Here is a 19,764-nt window from a genome sequence, read left to right as displayed (position 1 = left end):
CTATGGGATCATATCTCTTGGGGGACCTATGCTGTCAATCAGTCTAGCTTCTGGATTTTGGGTGCTGGTGTGCTTTACATGCTTAGAGGAGCAGCTCTGAATATGCAGCACAGAACTGCAGACCCCCAGCAACATTCAGCTCAGGACTGAATTCTTTCTGAGGCAGAGCTTTTTGGTCTGAGTTTTGAAAACAGGTGCCCAAAGTCTGCACAGTTCCTTATTTTTTCAGACAGTGATGTCTTTCACTGGATCTGAATTGGAATCTAAGTTTTTGATGTAGAGCTCAAGGAAGGAGTTCACTTTCAAGTTGAACAATATACATTAAATAGAGCCCTGGAGTCAAATGTTAAATAAGGAGAAAGGGGGAAAAAAAAAATAGGATAAGGATCCATTCATTAAGCCAGGCAGGCATCCTTGGAAAAGGAAAGTATATTACCCTGTAATTAAAGATTGTATCATAGTCCGGATGCAAAAAATTTAAATAGTCTGCACAAAAATGTTTTAGTCATGGAATTTCCTAATTTTTGAGTTCTTAGTGCAGTATCATTGCTGCTTTATTATAATTTATTGAATGTAATTTTCTAATTAAAAACCAAAGCAAATCATAAAAAACTTTGCTTTATCTAGAACTGCATTGACCACAGCTTAGAGCAGCTACAGGACTTGAACTGTCAGACCCACAGTGCTAATGGTACTCAATAACCAGTTGAGTTACAACACCAAAAGCTGTTGTCTTATATGTGGAAAATCCTCATAAGCAAAAAGTATTTCCATGTGGCCTACTGTTTTGCTATGAAATGCTGGTGAAGATGAGTCATATACAGTTTTTACCTCTTGGTACTTAGGTGAGATTGATGCTCTATCTGTGCCTGTGGCTAATGTACCTCACGTTAAAGGAGTAAAAAAGGGCTTTGCCCTTTCTCTGCCCAGAGTCCATAGGGAAAGGACTAAAGTGTATTAGTTACATCACTGTAAAAGCATCTCTTTCTGGCAATGAGATGGGCCATATGTGTGAGTGGGGAGTGTTCCAGATGACAGCAGAACAATTCAGAGATACTTGTGTCCTGGATTTACTCCCAGATTTTGAAGGGGCATGAAGATCTGGTGCCAACACACCATTTTGTACCTATGCTCTAGCCTCTCTCTCTCTTTTCTGCTTTTGTTTCTCCTCTCTTTGTTGTTCTTATATCTGCTGCCATCCCTTTCCAATTGACTGGATCTATTCTTTTCGTCTTCTGTCCTATAGGCCCCTCTATCACTTGCCTCCCTTTCACTCTCCTTTTTCACATATATACTCCCTTATCTTTCTCTCCCCTTTATTTCATTAGCTTCTGGTTTTCTCTCTCTCCTCTTTTTCCCTCTCAGAGATCTAGTCAGCCTGCTAATTCTTTCCTTGAGGGACTCGAATGGCCACTGAAATCCTCTTGTTTTCCATGAAATCCTCTTGTTTTCTGTGCCTGCTGTGCTGTCTTCTTTCAGGATATATTTAGTACAAATAAAATCTCCTAAGTTCAATATAGCTCCAAAGATACAGCTTTAAAATGAAAGGCCTTACTCTAAAATTGCCACCTTAATATAAAATATGTATTTTAAGAAAAAATTTTAAGTGGTGTTTGATTAAACAATAACCAAAATAAAATGTTGTAGGCTACTGGCAACTGAACATTTTTATGACAAAGATTATATTTTTAAAATTATTCTAATGATCAATAACGTTTATATGTCAACATTTACATAGTATCTATGTGCATGAAGAAACATACACACATTATTTTTATATTAGATAGAAATTTAATTATATCATTTAGTGATGACTAGGTTTGTGATTTCTTTTTATATTTTTAACTTGTAGTATCTGATTGATTCTTTGGAACCATACGCAATAAGTGAAAATACCAAACCTTCTCCTCCCCCTTGGAATTCAGTGGAAGCAGACAATGATTTATATGAAGGTTCAGCTGAAATGTTTCCCAGTATTCAGACAGCTTCCCCAGTAATATTTACAAGTGTATCTGGTGATAATTTGCCTGATATAAATGGAGCTGCAGAGCTGCATTCTGCTTTGGGTAAGATAATTTAGGGTATTTTTCTACCTGCTTCTTTGTTCTGAAGGACCCCCATCACTGTCCCAGATATGATCTTTAGCACACGGTTCAAGCAAATTATAAATGGGTCATTTGCTGGAGTCAGATTTTTTTACTACCAAATAACCTTCTGAAGCAAATGGGAATGCCACACAGGCAGGAACTAGCCCCTTGTCACCCAGCTGACCTTCTTCCTAGTGAAAGGAGCACCCGAGAGCCATCAGCCAAGCTGCATAGACAATCAGTTATTACAGTTGCCAAAGCAGGTGTGATTGTCAGGGATTAACATATCTCCAAGCCCTTCAGAGACCTTGATTTCTCTAAGCCTTTTGACTAATAGGTTTTCAAATGTCAGTGAAGGTAAATAGGTCAAAAAGTTACAACTTTGCTATATGGGTTACAAACAGGTGGAGATGACCCCACGACATGGTGATGTCATTAGTGAGTACACTTGTTCTGTATTATCAATGGACCACTGTTTCTTTACCAAGTATGGATATTTACAAATCATCAAGCAGCCCTCAGCTGACAGGCAGGGATTTCAAATATCACTCTAAATTTTGACAGTGTTTTGAAGAGTGGGGAGAAAATAAAGGTTTTATATTTTTTTTAAAATGACTTAATTAAGTCACTGAATTCATCTATATGCACCAGTATCTAAAACCAGAATTAAATCCATTATTTTAAGCAACAGTGGATATTTTCTGTGCTATGTTAATCCTGAAGAATCTTCTTTGTCATACACAGGAAATGTACAGTGTTTTCAATGTAAATCTTCTTTTTATGGCCTCATTCAGTTTGAAGTATTGGCTTGCTAAAAGATGTCTCTGTTGCAGAAAATTTATTTTAGCCAGTGTCTGTTGTGATCTACCATACAAGTATTATTTTATAGGAGTGATTATACTAGTTAAAGCTGTTGACAGCCAAATTTTCAACAGGGTCTGCTGATTTTTCAATGCCTTCCTTTTAATGTCCTTCTCACTGAACTCTGAGCCTGATATTCAGGTATATGAAGCGCCCACATCTTTACATGTTGCATTGGCATAATTACTCCTTTATAGCAGATGATTTTGGCCTACACAGTTGGGTTGTGGCTGACTTTGAATCTTATTGTGAGTGCACCAGAATCTCTTTGTGTGCACGCATGGATTCATCATTCTAATGACCACAACTCTTCAGCTAAAAATACCAGTGTGAAGGGATCTGTGAAGGCAGCCTTTCCTAGTATTGTTGTTCTAGCACCATTGCGAGGGCAAGGAAGAAGGAATCTATCTTTCTTAATTAAAAATATTTAAAACCTTTCAAAAGCTCCATCAGTCTAGGAGCCATTGTTCTGAAATCACTGGAGAGACTAGGCCTTATACAAAAGTACCTTCCTAGCCTCTAGGGGACTGATTACTCATAGAACCTCACAATTCTACTTGTTGCTCATTCACTCTTTCACCTAGGCTAATCTATCTATTGTACACATGAAAATGGACCTATAATAGACTCTTCTTTAGGGAGTTAAGAGGTGGAATGTAGACTTTTCTTTATATTTTTATAATTGACAGGAAAATTAATTCTTTTAGAATAAAGTAGTTCCAGGTTTCCATGCCAAAGTGAGTTTAGAATGCATAAGAAATAAAATTATCAGTAAGTAGCTATTTCTCTCTATTTACTCACAGATAATGAATATAGCATTGATATTTTGGCTGAAGAACTGTCCTATATTATAAAGGGCCTCACACCTTTCACAGATTACACAATTAGTGTGTCTGCTTTCACGGCTGTTGGAGAAGGACCACCAGCAGTTCTTACAGCCAGGACACAGGAGCAAGGTAAATTGTAACTCTGGTATTTCCATAGTTAACATACATGACTTATTTCACTGAATGTTTGACTTTTTTTAGTTACTTATTTACTTACTGTTATATTTTTATGTTTTTGTTTAAGTCCCAAGCTCAGTACAAAATATATCTTACAAAAATATTAGTTCTTCCTCTGTCTTGCTGTATTGGGATCCTCCAGCAAATCCCAATGGGAAAATCATTCATTACACTGTTTATGCAATGGAACTGGATACAAAAAGAGCATTTCATGAAACTACTTCAAACAACAGCTTACTTATGACAGGTACAGTGTCATTTGATTAAAAAAATATAAAAATTTTATCTTGCAAGTACATTTTACAAACTTTTTTTCCCCAATTTTATGTAATGTCATTTGAAATGTATGTGGATCAAATCTCACACAATCACACATGTCCACACACACACAACAAAACTGCATGTAAAAACAAGGTTAGGACACTACCCAGACTTGTCTTCTGTGGAGGAACATGCAGGTTATGTGAGATGGGAGAAGAGGGTTGGTTAAGATAAACAGTAATTTTTGAAATGGTACAAGCAGTAATTTGTGAAGGGGATTTCTCCTTGGATCATTTGCCTCAGTTTCCTGTGTCCCCATAGGAAAATATTCCTAAATTGTCTAGTCTTTTTCAGATTTGAATTTTTTCACAATATTTGTCTAACATTAATAGCAATTTTCTTATTTTAAGGGTGTAATTTTTATAGTAATAGAAGCAAACACATTCCTAATGGAGTTTCACTTATTAATTGATGTTAATCAAAATAATGCATACAGAGTAAACCCCCATATTTGGATGTTCATGTATGCATCCTTTGATGTGCTTGACAAATTCTTCAAGCTATTTGCAGGGTTAAAGCCAGTTGACTTACTTCAAAATCTGCTGAATTGACTGCGTATCTGTTTGACTGTCACCAAAGAAATGGTACTGTACATATTCTTTTAGGGGACAAAGGTGTATTAAAAAACTCTCAGGACAGTATCCAGTACTATATTTTTATAAGTGGCTATGACAAAAGAGGTCAACAGTCTTGTTTAAGAAGTTAAGAGTCATGATTTTTTTTAAATTAATCTTTTCAGGTTTAAAAAAGTACACGAATTATAAAATGAGAGTCACAGCCTCTACTGCAGTTGGAGAAAGTACTTTGTCTGAAGAGAATGATGTTTTTGTGCGAACCCCTGAGGATGGTAATACGTTGTTTGCAATAATGATTTATTTTCTGTACTGAACTTTGTATTTGTTCAAAAAAAGAAGACTGTCACATACAAAAAGGGGGAACAAACCGTATAAATAAAACCAATGTTGAAATTATCAGTCTTCTATCAGTCAGTGACTTCATTTAAGTGCTAAAAAAGTAATAATGAAAGCCGTGGCATGACCCACAATGAACTGATTTCAAATGTGATAGACAAATGTAAGGAAAGCTGCAGAGCTGAGGCTCCCTCTGTCAAAACAATATGTCCCTAGCACCCATCAAAATCATAATCTTTGTGGCTCCATGTAATATTATATTTCTTTTTATTATCATGTGTAAATTAGTTTGGTTTTGAAGCATATGGATATTTCAACAATTTAAAGGCCATATTTCTATTTGTAGACAAAGATGCTGATTAAGTAAAGATTTTTTAGTGCTGAATATAATAAGCAGTTGCTTTTGTATACGTTTTATTAATTTTAAGACTGATCAATAATTTTAATGTCAGGGATAATACTACATTATGAAGATTTCTGAATCCTACTTTCTTGCAAGGCAGTTTCAACCCATGAAGGCATTGGGGCAAGAGCTGGACTTGTAATTGGCTTCTGCAAAGAAAACATGGGAATTTGATTTGCAGACTAGAGCCATGAATATTAGTCTTTTCTTGTTTGTATCAAGTTTGTATTTTCACTGGTTTCAGCAAAGTTTTATTTCCAGGTTTACTGATGTAATACAGGGGGTGATGGCCCAATCGTCATTTATTTCTCTCATTTTCAAATGTATTACAATACAAGGAAAAAAAGAAGAGTGTCAATAAAGGAGAGAAAAGGACTACAGGATTAAAAATCATGGGTATTTATGAAGCTTAGGTGATTTGAATAACCACACAAAATTAAATGGTGAAACTTAAAATAGTTGCAAATCTTTTTAAAATTTACATTCTTCTTTGCAATTTTTTGCAAAAAAAAAAATTTGCAAGTTTTTTTACAGGGGAAAGGCATATCACAAGAACAGAAAATCACTTATATAAATATTCTTTTCTCTGAAAGCTTACAATCCCTTGCCTGTTAAAGAAATTTTTCAGAGTAGAGTTTCTCTGTTCAGAGCCAACGGCCAACTGTTCATTCACTCATAAAAGAGCCATGCAAGGCTTGAGGAAACTAGTGAGAAACCCACCAAGAATTCTCGCCTTTATATAAGGCTATGCATAATTTTTTATCTTCTCCTTCTTGTTTAGCTTTCCTGAAGTAATTCAGACTGAGATTCATCTCTCCTAATTTTAGCCAACCTAGGAACAGAAATTTGTTTGACTCTTGAAAAGAGAGATAGCTCCAAATAAAAGATTCACTACAACTGTCTTAGATAACTTGCATTAGGATGGAAGAAACTAGGCTGTTGCATTTAAATATTTTACCATGCCAGATAAATGGCAAAATGCATTTCAATTAAAAATTAAGCTTCTTCACATGGGAAATATCCATGTGGGTAGACTTGTCATCCAGAGAGCAGTGATCTGTTACAGTTAACACTTTCATGTGCTCAGAAATCAGGAATGAAAGTGATTTGTGAGACCTTCTAGGAAAAAAATTCATGACGAATTCTGAAATATCTGCAAATGGGTATTTGTACACAAACTGAATCCTATGATCCTGAGTACATAGTATATTTTTATCTTGATTTTACAGATTGTTTCAGGGGTGAAGTGGTGAAGCTTTCATAAGAATCAAAGCTGACATTCAGAGCTGATTTTATTCATAAGTGCAGCCCACTCACTCCTTCGACCTTTCCATGCCTTAGCAGCTCACTGGAGTCACATGAACTCATACATTGCCAGTAGATTTAGCCACACACCACCCTGGAGCTGGGCTTGCTTTGTGCATGACCTTCACACCAGAGTATACAAGATTTACACTGGGTTCACTAAGGGGAATTTAGTTACTGTGCATACAGTCTCTTTCTTGGTTCAATAGTTGATTCAGTGAAGTATACTCAGGGTGGTTATTTACATAGAAAGCAGTAAGAGGACATTAATCCAATTTTGAAGAACTGAATATGAGGAAGACAGTGAAAGGATTTGAAGGATCAGTCTGCATGAGACTGGTAGAGAGAAGAAAGTTTTTTCTTAATAAGTGCAGTTTCAGATAGATTTAGAAGAAATTCCAGAAAAGCTTAAGTGTCATAAGGCAAAAAAAAAAAGCATAGTTTTATGAGTGGAAAAGAGATATACTGTAGTGGTTTAGGTTCACCAATCCAAGTGAACATATGAAACACATACCAAAATTAACTGAGGTAAAAAGTGGTAAGGCTTTGAGAAGGAGAATGAGAAAATGAGTATAGCCCTTTTGGTACAGTGAGTATCCAACACCAGTATCCAGTAGGCTTATGATCTCAGTTCTGTACTCAATTATTTGAAAAGGTTTTTTTTCTGATTTCTGTGTTGCAGAACCAGACTCCCCACCTCAAAACCTAGAATTAATAAATGTAACTGCAACAGAAATAAATCTGAGATGGTTACCACCTGAGCAGCCTAATGGTCTCATAACTCACTATGAAGTTCTGTACAGCGATTCCAGTGATTTTTTCATGAAAAATGCCTCATCTACAAGTATATCACTAAGTGAAATGAAGCCATATACTCTCTACAACATCTCAGTAAGGGCATTCACCAAACTTGGCTATGGGAATCAGTCATCTTTTCCACTTCTGGTCAGAACTTCTGAAACTGGTGCGTATTTTTTAAAAAATGAAATTTTTTGACAAGAAGTTGCTTTATGATAGATTTTGATGGCCAGGAGATAAGTTTTAATAATTTTAAAAGTATTTGCTTTCTTTGCAAGGCAGTGAGTTTGAATTCTGTTCTTTTTTATGTACAAAGAATAAAGATGATTTCTATAATTTTTTTTTTAAATGACCTTGTTGGTACTGTGTGTGTTTGAGTGTTTTTGATTTTTAAATTCAGTCTCTTTTAAAATGTATTTCATAAAAAAAAAAAATAGGATTCGAATCCAAATGTTTACAACATTGTTCACTGAAATCGGTTTATAAGAATTTTTTCCAAATCAATGAAACGGACTGAAATCTTCTATATTTTTTTTCTTCTAGTTCCTGATTCTGCACCAGAAAACATAACCTACAGGAACATCTCATCCATGGAAATTGAATTATCATTTTTTCCACCATCCGTTCCCAATGGAATCATACAGACCTACACAATATATCTCACGAGGACTAATGGGACTGAAGAAAGAGTTATAAACACTACTCTTCTGACACTACGTATTGCAGGCCAGTATATAATGATCTGGAACTTATGGCAACTGTGAGTTTTTCTGAGAAGTGTGCAACAGACAGACAGAGATATATTAGTTCATTGGCTGGACCTGATCCTTTTTGCCCTTACAGAAAGTTTTTTTGGTCCTTGTCCTGAGAAATGACTTGTGTCTTGTCATAATGTGGTGAAATGGGCATGGAGTGGTATAGAGCCTAACATATATCTCACTGTATTTTAGATGTTTAAAGTAGAAGGAACTACAATAGATATCTTTGCAGATATCATTGTAACAAAGTAAATCCTCCAGCCACTCTCTTTCTGATCTTATTCTGGATAAAAAACTTCCTTTTCCACTTATCTTTGCATCTTTTCCTAAGTTCTGTCATTATTGCTGAGGCATGGCACAGCAATTAGTGCTGGGAACTCAGTACCTCCACTGCTACACTTTCAGAGTACAGCCAAGGACAAACTGCAAAGCATTCTAGGAATATGAAGTATAAGGTGGTAATTAGGGCTTTGCCCCTTTTGCAAAATATTTTGTGTTCCAAGCTTTCCTAATGCTTATTTCAGTCTCTAATGACACAGATCAGTGTGACAGGCTTATTCACTACTTCAAAAATACTTAAAGTCCATTAAAATGAAATGAATGAATTTGTCCCATTGAATGGTTGTTTTATTGATATTTTTTGTTGTTATTGTTTAGATTTAAATAAATATACAGAATATACTGTAGAAGTGTCTGCTAGTACCGCAGTGGGGGAGGGCATCCGTAGTTCACCTCTGCATATACTAACTGATGAAGATGGTAAGTCAAAACAGAAGTTTCAGTGCAGCATTTTCTACCTGCATTCTTAATTTACTCTTACACTTGATGTCAGATGTTTTTAATTTTTATGCACTTTTGTTGGCAGTTATGTCTCTCCATTTCTATTTGTATATATGCATCTACACACAAATTATTTATCTATCTATTCATTTATCTACCAATATATTAATCAGTACAAGCTGTATGAAATTTTGCAATTGCTGTGCATGGACTTTTGATCTTACCAATATCTTATGACTCTGAAGAATCTTAATTTACTCATATTATTTTAATCTAATACATTACATTGTAGAATTAAATATTGTATTTGGTTTTTCAGTCATGTGAGAGCTCAGGAAAGAAAAACACAAAAAGGAAGTTTGAATGGTCCAGGGACATTTCTGTGGGGTTTCTTGCGGGGAGATTTTTGTATTATTCTAAACAGATGCATGTACAGGTACACATAGATAGATATGAAATAATTAATATTATGAAAATGCCCCAAGTCCATCATCTGTAGCGATGGACTTCCAAAATGAGCTGGAACGTGTGCAGGCTGAGGGTAGAACACAGTTGTTGCAGCCCCTGCTACTTTTTACAATAGGTCACAAACCAGCAGAGGAACTTTAAAATTTTACTTGTACTTTCAGTACACAATTATCATTGGTGACCTCTCTAGATTCTGCAGAGGAATCCTGAAAAAAATTCATAGCAAGAATCTTAATTGAGGTGCTGTGAGTCATATTTTGGAAAAGGCTGTGTCTGTTCCTCTCCTTTGCTTGAGGAGGAAATCTCTGGGAACCTGTCTAAAGCAGCATTGACAAAGTAACCCACCAGCCATACTGTCAGTAAAAAAAACCTTTGGTCAAGGGTTAAGTTGCTGGAGCAGACTGAAAAGAGCTAGATTGGATAAATCCATTTTATTAACAGAGAGTATTTTTACTTAGAGCAATATAGTTTCTATTCTTTAGCAAAAACCAGAAAATTCTCAGAATAAGGATTGTAGAATGAGCTAGACATGTCAAAAAGACGGCATTCACCATTTTATTGCACGGCCACTGAGGATAATATAACAAGTAAAACACAAAATACAGCTGTCAACATTTTTCACCGGTAAATACACTCACTGAATCCATTGTGTATTCATGAAAAATACAAAATTGTTTCTTCTATAATATAAAGAGTGATAAAACCTTTATGCCAACCTTCAAGATAGTGAAAGGAACAAGAAGTGAAAAACAACAATATTTATAATACATCACATGTTCCGTATTCACAGGAACACAGTGTTCCAAGGTTCAGACCAAATGTTTCATAGATTTGCTAATAGTTATGCTCATATTCTCAATTTTCATGCATGACTACAGCTTTGACCTGAATTTTTAGTGCATGATGCTCTTTGGTTTAATTTGAGAAAAACAAATGTAATTCTAATATTGCTTCATAGTGATACATAGGTCCATGAATCAACATGCAGACAAAGATACATTTCTCAATAACATGCTGATAATAAAGCAGGATCATTTATGCACAAGTTAGTTATTTTTCTTCAGTAAAATTAATAAGGACCTTAGAACAAAATCAAAGGTGGTCTAGCATTTTCATTTATTTACAATGTTTCCCTACAGAGTCGGGATATGGTCTCATTTAGGGACCATCTTAAAACAAATTTTAAGGATCTCAGTGAATGGCTATCTTTTCATTTGCCCTTGTGACATGTTAAGTGTATGAATGTGGTCCTTATTTGATGGAGTGAATAGATTTTACTGCTGTAGTATCCCACAACTCTATCATCTCTCAGTGCCATGCTTATCCACTTTTCCACCTTTTGCCACTTTGTGTAATTCTTTACAGCACCTTTTTTTCTCAGGGGAACTATTATGCTGTATTTTACATGTGTTCATGTCTATAAAACTCTTGCTTTTATTAGAAGGGAAAAAAAATTACAGCAATGTACTTGGGCAGTAGGTGAATCACTGTGACCTAGCCATTGCTCCGTTTTCTCATGAAGCACTTTTTCCATTGAATCACAGAAACAGATGTTCTAACACCACCATGCAAAATCTTCTTTTATCATCTGTCAGAAAAAGGAAAAGAAGCTGTGCCTTAACATTAGCTGATGGATACTGTACCAGTATGGTACAAGGTTAACTTCCTATCACAAATATTTCAAAGCCAATTTAAAGATGCTGGTCTCCCACTGATCTGAGCTCTTTAACAAGATGTTGTGTCCTGTTCTCTCATTTTATAGCTCCAAGTTCTCCTCCACAAGCCCTCACTGTAAAACAGTTGTTGGGTGTCACTGTGAAGTTGTCATGGAAACCTCCGCTGGAGCCAAATGGAATTATCCTCTATTACACAGTTTATGTCTGGTAAGATTTTTCTGGAAGTAGTTCTGAGGATAAATGTTAATCTGTAACCTATCAGGAATGTTAGGTTTTGTTACACAATATGTTGATTACATGTTTTGGGAGAACAAATACTCATCCAGCACTTAAAATACTGGACTTTTTTATATGCAAATGCCAAGTAGCCAAAAACCAGGGGAACAGTTTCAATATTTTGTAAGCCTTTTCAACATTTTTTTTCAAAGGTTCTGTTATAGTACGTGAATTCAGATTTAAACTAGAGCATGGTGCCTACTTTCATTATATTTTGATTAGGTCTGCTGCAAGGCAGGGCACAAACCCATGCTGAATTGTCAAGGAGATTTGAAATAGGCTTAAAATAGAGAAGTATTGTCTCCTTTCATAGACAGCCTCTATGAGCCATGTTCACAGTTTTCATATGTGTTAGCAATTATGTCTACTGTTATATTTTGTGTTTATTACATTCATAGCAAACAAGGATTTTCAACAGACACTTTTCATTTATTATGTTCTAGTTTTTTCTATCTAGACTTTTTTTTTTTTATTTTTTTCCCCCTTATAATCTCCTGTGATATTTTCTTACCTTTACAAAAGAGTTTTGTCACTTTAAAACTTGCAGCTTCTGTCCTACTCCTTGCTGGTCTAGCGATGTGGCATCTCTTCAAAGATCTGTAACTTCTACTGGGAGTGAAAACATTTTTTATTCATCACTTTTCATATATTGCATTTATGCTTTGCCATTTTATTGCCACTACTAAGGTGCAGAAAGCAAGTATTAAAGTGCATGTTATGAGATGTGAACCAGATGTGAAAATACTTAGTTGTTATGGGCATACTACTCTTGAGCTTATATTATTTTATTGTTATTTGACAGTTTTGGAGTAGGGTTTGGCCTCAGTTACTACTGATTTTTATTTATTTTTAAATTATAATTTCTAGTTAAGTTGATGATAAAGTGAAGAGGAACAAGCTCTTCTTTCCAGAAAAGTCGAATTTGTCTTCTCTTGTTAGCTCTAGTCTACTGGGAATGTCTGTTCTCTTGAAAATAATGATGGTCCTCAAGCTAGGGAAGAGTTTCTTCATGATAAGGGCTATGGTTTCGATGCATGCTGTGTTCAGAGACTTGAGGTCATGCAACTTTCCATCCTTATATTCCCTTATAACTTACTGCTTTTGTTGCTGTAAGAAAGGATTTAGCCAGAATTATTTATAAAGAATCTCTTAAATGATCTATCTTTCTAAATATTGCAGCTAAGCAACCGCACAACTTCTTGCCCCACGTTCTTTCTGCTCAGTCTTGTCTGTCCTTACTGTGCTGTACCTAAATTTAGAGAGGCTTTAGGTATCATGTTAAGGCAAAGACACTAGAGAAAAACTCCCTTTGCCTTCAAAGGGGTCATAACTTCACTCCTTCCTTGGCATGAAGGCAGGGGTGTGAAGGAAGGAGAGCAATTTTAAGTATTTAAAAGAGTTGTCTATACAGTTTCATCAAATGCATTGCAGAGGGAGATTTGACAAGGCAAATTGTTGTGCCATATAGTTGCTGCTCTTGGGAGGTATTCAATGTATTTTGGAGGAGCCTGTTCATCCCAGTGTTTCTCAATAAAGAAGAAAGAAGGTTACTACAGTTGTTAAATAAATGTTCCTTCACTTCACTTAAATATTTTGCAATAGTTATAGAAAATTTGATAACCCTTCTTTCGCTGATTTGGAACAAGAATCCACAGTCAGTAGAACAGAAAGGGTGATATTTGCAAAGTTTTCAGTTATATTTCATGGAATTTGTCAGAGGACAAGGTGGATTTGGGTGCTAGCAGGTAGTAAAGCAATTTTCTTCTTTCCTTGAGCCTAAAAACTCATACTCCCTAAATGTAATTTTAGAGTATTAAAGGTGAAATTAATAAAATTGCTGAACTTGGATGTAGCTATAGTTTTTTGGCATTATCCTTTTCTGCAAATTTTTGTGAGATATTTATTGGCTAGGTCTATTTTGAGGTACAGATTTTTAAGAAAATATTGTACACATCTTTGTCAAGTGGAATTACACAATTTCTTAGATTCTGTGTTGTCTGCATTTTTGAAAAATGTGATTTAAAACATTAAATTATTTTATTATTTTTCTTCAGTAAAATCTCTTGGCTTAACTTATTCTGCTAGGTACTTTCTCGCGGTCTATGAAGGCTGCACTTACTTTGATCAGTGTTTTCTTATTTTTATGCAATCTCAGTTGTTTCTACACAGAAAATCAACTTCCCTTGAAATACGTCAAGCTTTGTTCTTCTTTCTGTGCCTGGTTGTGGAAATGTTTTTTGGCAACTCAGATGTAAGAATGCAGTTACTCAGAGTAGAACTGTTTGCAGCACTAAGCTGTGGATTTTCTTCTTACCTAAATTATAACCAGATACGTCTTTCCATACTAAGAATACCTTGGGCAAAGATCCAGGAAAAAATGTCTTTCATTGTATAGAGTTTGATAACTGCAGCTGCAATCTCTTGTAAATTTTACTGACTCAAAAATGTCAGAAGTTTGGGAAAAATGTAAATGTTAACTTTCTCTGTTACCAAGAGTATTTCCCATGTCAAGTTGCATTCCACTCAAAATCAGGGTTATATATTTTCTCATATATTTTCTCATTCCAGTTGCTTGTTAATATAATTATTCAGATACATTAGAAGGTGATCTTTGCTAATGGGACAGTCGTTCAGTTAACAAAGGATGAAAATCTAGTATCAAAGAATTCAAAAGTTTGAATCACTTTTTTTTATTTTTATTTTTAGTATTAGAACACATTGTCATTTGTGAAGAGCTTCACAATGACTCCTGGAGCAAGATATTTGGTTTTACTTATCAAATTATCATCTCTGTATGAAATCCTATTAGAGACACTTACTCATACAGAAATCTTTGAAGGAATGGAATGTTAGGTTTTTATTTCCCTCCTGTATTTTTTCTTAAAAGAGTATGTTAACTTTATGAGGACCATAAGACTTGTTGAATTCAGGTTATTTATTTCTGTACCTTATTTTACTTTCTGATAATCATTTCATACCTATGCTAATACCAACGTTTTATTAATGTTACATCTTACAGTCTTTCTCTGCGGGTTTTGACCTGACTGGAGTTCCATTCTGATCCTCTGCTACATTCCACCAGAATTAACTCAGCACCAGCTAATTCCTGTTCCATATCATCTTCTATTATTCCATTTATAACTTCAGCCTTCTGACCAATTTCACAGAGTCACAGTAGGGCATGCTCCCTGCTATAATCTTTTTATATTTCGCTATTCCTGTCCAGGGAGACAGTTTAGTTATGCCCTACTGTGTCCTTCCCAAGGGTACCACATAACCATTTGAAAGCTGTTAATATATAGAAATATTCCTAAATATTTCATATAGCCATTGTCTTTGTTGATGTAATATGCAAACATATTTCTGTGGGGTTTTGGGGTGCTTTTTTTGAAGAAATAAAATGAAGAGCCCTACTGTGATGCCACAGTATGAAAGTTAGCTTTTCACCATAGAAGACAAAAAGTTATTCTAGCTTCTTTTAAAAACCTAAACTACTAGTTTTTAACATGAAATTGCATTTTTCACTTTTGCAACAAATGCCATGACTATATATATAGAGAGAAATGGTGCGCATATATAATTAATAAAAACCTTTATCTTTAGGAATAAAATGTCAAACAGGAGTGTAAATGTAGCACAAACATCACTGGAATTCACAGACCTAGAATATAACTGTGAGTATAGTGCTTACCTAACAGCAAGTACAAGATTTGGAGATGGCAACATAAAAAGTGATACTATAATATTCAGAACTTCTGAAGGAGGTAAGCTTATATGGAGTATGAACTTTTATTTTCATTCAGCCTTAAAATTCTGTCAGCCTTATTTAAGTTAATAAAGCAACTGAAGTAAAAGTGACATTTGACCTATAAAGAAGAGATATTCTACCTGTCTGTGTGGCTCTTTGTGTATACATGTATCTATGGTTCTATAAAATGATGATAGGTATTTCTATGCATTTACTGAGAAACAAATTAACATTTCTTTTCAGGACAGATAAGATTCAAATAATTTCATTCTAAACTTTGAAATAAATCAAATTATTTTTTGAAATATGTTTTAATAGTTCCTTACTTTAAGCAGCTGTGACACAACTTCTGATAGGGAAAATACTTCTTAGAGTATCCCTCTCAAGTCTGAAATATTTTTAATTTGAAAATTTACTCTGTAAGTATACATTGATTTGTTTGTTCTGTTTTAATTATTTTATACTTCCAACATGGAAAGTGACTTTTATAGGATCATACCTTACACTGTGCTTTGAAAGTCATTCAGTTTAATTTTTTCCTGGTTTTCCATCAATCATATTGCTATAATTTGTTCCCAAATATATAGTAGGCAGGCATACTTCAGAATCACCCTGCACAGATATAAACAATTCCCCAATGCACAGCCACTGGGAGGATTATTATCTATGTAAACCATCCCTCCAAAATCTGTCTACATTGTCAGGTTGCAGATCTTCACAGTTGCTATTGAAGCTGGTATGGAAATATGAATTGACTTTAAGGACCTGGTCCTGGGGTTTCCCCTCCAATTAATATTTTAATATTTTACACAAACTAGAGCAGTACAAAGCAAGAGAGGTACATAACTCACAGTGTTCAGTACTCTACTGCACGTTCTCTAGAGCACTTTCTTGGATGGTGAGAAACATGGATTTAAATTCTCCTAAGCTGACTTAAGGAATAGAATTTATCTCTCCTACATAACTGTATTACTGAGAAGAACCGTATGCTGCTATTCTTTATAAAATAGGAGGAGAGACTAATGGAGGAAGGCTTACAGAGGTTTTCCTGCACATTTAATAGGCTGAGTAAAGAGAAAGAAAGAGAAATTATCTTACCATCCAAGCTTAAGTATCTGGTTCACCTACATGAGTTGGGAGCCTAAATTCTGTTTATGATCAGAGATAAAAAGGCTTTAAACTTAGGTTTTGTGAAACAAATCCTTTTTTTTCCCTTACTAACTGTATTTGGAATATAGACACCTAACTCAGTCAACTTCCAGATTTTCTATATGGAAAGCAGTAAGTACAGGACAAATTCTATAAGAAAGCTCTATCTGTTTAAAAATGTAGCTAAATACAAATATGGTTGAAAAAGTATTTTAAAAATTCATTTTTACAGATATAGTTTTATTTCATTATTTTGTGGAGCAGTTTCTATACCATAATCAAGAATACGTTTAATTTGCCATAGGATGTTGTAAAATCTATTTTAGTGGATATTCCTTGGGTACTAAAGTGTATAAAACTTTGAGATAAAAACACTTTTGGTATACTAAAACTTAACATTTTTCCAGCACCAAGTGATCCACCGAAAGATGTTACGTACAGAAACCTTACTTCCACATCAATAATGCTATCCTGGTCTCCTCCTCAAAAGCCTAATGGAAATATACTGTACTACTCAGTTTATTTCAAAAACAATTCAGGAATATTCATACAGGTAAGCTTATTTTTAGATTCTTTTGTAGAAGTCGATGAAATGTTCTAATAATTACTTAGAGATTAAATCAGTTTTATAGTCATCAATAAATTGGTTTTTCATAGTTCTTTTATCATGATGTAGTTTTTAAACTTACAAAGACAGAAGCACGTCTTGTAATCATAGATGTTACATTGTGCATCTCACTGAGCATTCATCTCATTTAACATTTAAGCCAATAGATTTTGTGTAATATTCCATTATGCAAAGTTTTATGTACATGTGTATATATATATATATATATATATATGCACACATACACCTAATATATTTATACACTTAACATATGTAGTGGATAGACTCATGGCCCACTACATGCATAGCACACCCTCAAGATTGTTTCTTTTAGTTCAATCCCTCAATGTGAATAAATTTCTGGTTCTGGTTTTAATTTTTAATACATGTTTGTACAGTATTGAAAATATGAAGGTACTGTGAAAGTAGGGAATGCATTTTTTTTTCATCTTTTTCTTACTCTCAAAAGGAAATTACTGTTTAGTATATTAAAGCAAATATATTAATATTCTGAAGTTAAAGCTTAAAAGACAAGTAAAATCTTATAAATAATATTTTGGTGATACATTTTCATTTAGGTTTTTTTGCTGTTGCTGCTTTCATTCTTAATTATGCACTACATTTATTAATTACGTATAGTCTTTCTGTTCTACTTTCTGTGAATGTCTTATGGTACAGAAATATAATAAGAGAAATAAGCTTCCTTTACAGGTTTTTTGGTCACAAGTTGTATACAATATGGAAGAAAAACAAGAAATATAAATTAATGGAAGAAAAACAATAAATATAAATTAATTTAGAAAATTATGTATGGCAAGTAACCTTGAATGCCCAAATTGATGAACAAAATATGTTTAGGGTGAGGTATGCATTCACAAATGTTACAAATACCTGTGTATGAATAATTGCTGACACACTTCAGTATATACACTTCTCTGACTTCTGTGAAGGTATGTAGTTACCAGGCTCTGTGTAGTTTCAGGTGAAAGCAGGACTGTGGCATGAATTCATGACTGAGATTAAAATCAGGGCTACAGTTCAGAACATAGATTAAAATCAAGGCTACAGCTACAGTTTACACACACTGCTATAACAACACCTGTTTTCTTAAACCTCTGGACAAACCTTTACATGAGTGCATCACCTGAGCTGGCCTGTCCTATGAAGGACATCTAAAGCAATTTTAGAGGGGTACAATGGGCTTGGATTATTCCTGCTTTTAGGAAGGTGCAATTCTGAGATGAACGGGTAAGGTGAAGCTGACACACAGAGAGATAAAACCCCCTGGAATGTGTCCAGGATTCTGGAAATAAAGGAGGAAGATAGGGAAGATGAAGCTCAGTAGCATTGGCCCAGCAAGGTGAGGGTCCAGTTTTATTACTGTGTGATGTAGTTAGGCCAGGAAAGGATGGTGGCACAAGTGGAAGTTAATGCTGCTTTGGCATGTTATGTGTTATCGGAAGAAAAGTGCTGACAGTAGTTCTACCTCTGTGTGTGGAAACTACCATTTTCATCCTTTTGACTTTGATTTTTATCCCATCCCTCTGCCATCAGAAGATAGGTTTCAGCTGCTGTTGTATCTGTCTCTTACTGCCCATGGGATATGAACATTAATCTCTCGAATCATGATCAAATCTTAATCTGTCTGCTCCCTTTAACTCCTTCTGTCCTTCACTTCCCATCTGCTCACTGTTTAGCACAGCAACTACCATATCTACACTGCAGTCCTATTCTGTACCCTGGCATTCCTGTGGATGCAAGACAGATTTCAAACAGGTGTAAAAAAGCCAACTCATTTCTATCAGATATTTTATATTACTCTTTTTACAACAGAGAAACACATGTGTGAAAGTCAGCCTGATATGTGACTATATATATAAAAAAATATATATGTGATATATACAGACAGTTGTAAACTGCATGAGTATGCATACATATAGGTTACAACTATCTGTAACTTAGAAGTAAAACCATGTAATAGCAGGGTCTGTTGCTAAGTTTTGTATTGCACACATTTGGAAAGAAAGAATCCTCGGCTGAAATAATCTGCGTTGAGGTCACCATCTGCTTATGTTTAACCAAACTGTATTTTCAGTTTGAGAAATTATACAGGAGAATTGAAGAAGTAGGTGATCTTTTCACATTTCACATTGTGGGCAGCCATTATCTATCAGTCTTTCCCCTGTATCTTTGTCAGGACAAAATGCCAGAGGTCCAAGTCTTATAGCATATCTTTTAGATGCATGAATGAACACCCTTGCTGAAGAATATCAAGCAAATTAACGTGTCCTAATGCTCTAATAATCGGAAATATATAGATACAAATAGATACAAATAGATACAAAATAGATACAAAAGTCATAAAAAATTGGTGCTGTTCTGTTGTCTCAATTTCTCACTTTTCACACATTCTCAGAATGCTCAGGCATATTAAAATCTAATTAATATAAACCTCTGACTATTAATATGTTAAATCTAGGAAGTTAGTAGCTGCAGAGTGACTCATTTTGTTTAGGGAAAAAAATACCCAAATATAAAAAAGACCTGAGATAAAAGATACAATTTACTCCTTGACATGATGCAGAAACTTGAGTTTTTTGTGAAAAAGGGAA

The 19,764-nt window shown here is 34.7% G+C and overlaps 1 protein-coding gene across 2 annotated transcripts in view; it reads left to right on the top strand.

The window, feature by feature from the left end:
* The window catches only part of PTPRQ (protein tyrosine phosphatase receptor type Q), a 121,200-nt gene that overhangs the window by 34,210 nt on the left and 67,226 nt on the right, over positions 1 to 19,764 (top strand). For both annotated transcript variants that reach the window (XM_088055135.1, XM_088055134.1), the window contains exons 27-36: positions 1,853 to 2,066; positions 3,752 to 3,904; positions 4,020 to 4,199; positions 5,013 to 5,120; positions 7,575 to 7,856; positions 8,234 to 8,416; positions 9,106 to 9,207; positions 11,459 to 11,579; positions 15,252 to 15,412; positions 16,953 to 17,098. In XM_088055135.1, coding sequence (XP_087911261.1) covers positions 1,853 to 2,066; positions 3,752 to 3,904; positions 4,020 to 4,199; positions 5,013 to 5,120; positions 7,575 to 7,856; positions 8,234 to 8,416; positions 9,106 to 9,207; positions 11,459 to 11,579; positions 15,252 to 15,412; positions 16,953 to 17,098 — 1,650 coding nt within the window. The remainder of the gene's footprint in view (positions 1 to 1,852; positions 2,067 to 3,751; positions 3,905 to 4,019; positions 4,200 to 5,012; positions 5,121 to 7,574; positions 7,857 to 8,233; positions 8,417 to 9,105; positions 9,208 to 11,458; positions 11,580 to 15,251; positions 15,413 to 16,952; positions 17,099 to 19,764) is intronic.

This window comes from Pseudopodoces humilis, chromosome 5 (genome assembly GCF_049639895.1).
Source record: "Pseudopodoces humilis isolate 2021_Gansu_Grassland_sample_001 chromosome 5, ASM4963989v1, whole genome shotgun sequence".
Classification (NCBI taxonomy): Eukaryota; Metazoa; Chordata; class Aves; order Passeriformes; family Paridae; genus Pseudopodoces; species Pseudopodoces humilis.
This window is presented reverse-complemented; position numbering and strand designations above follow the sequence as displayed.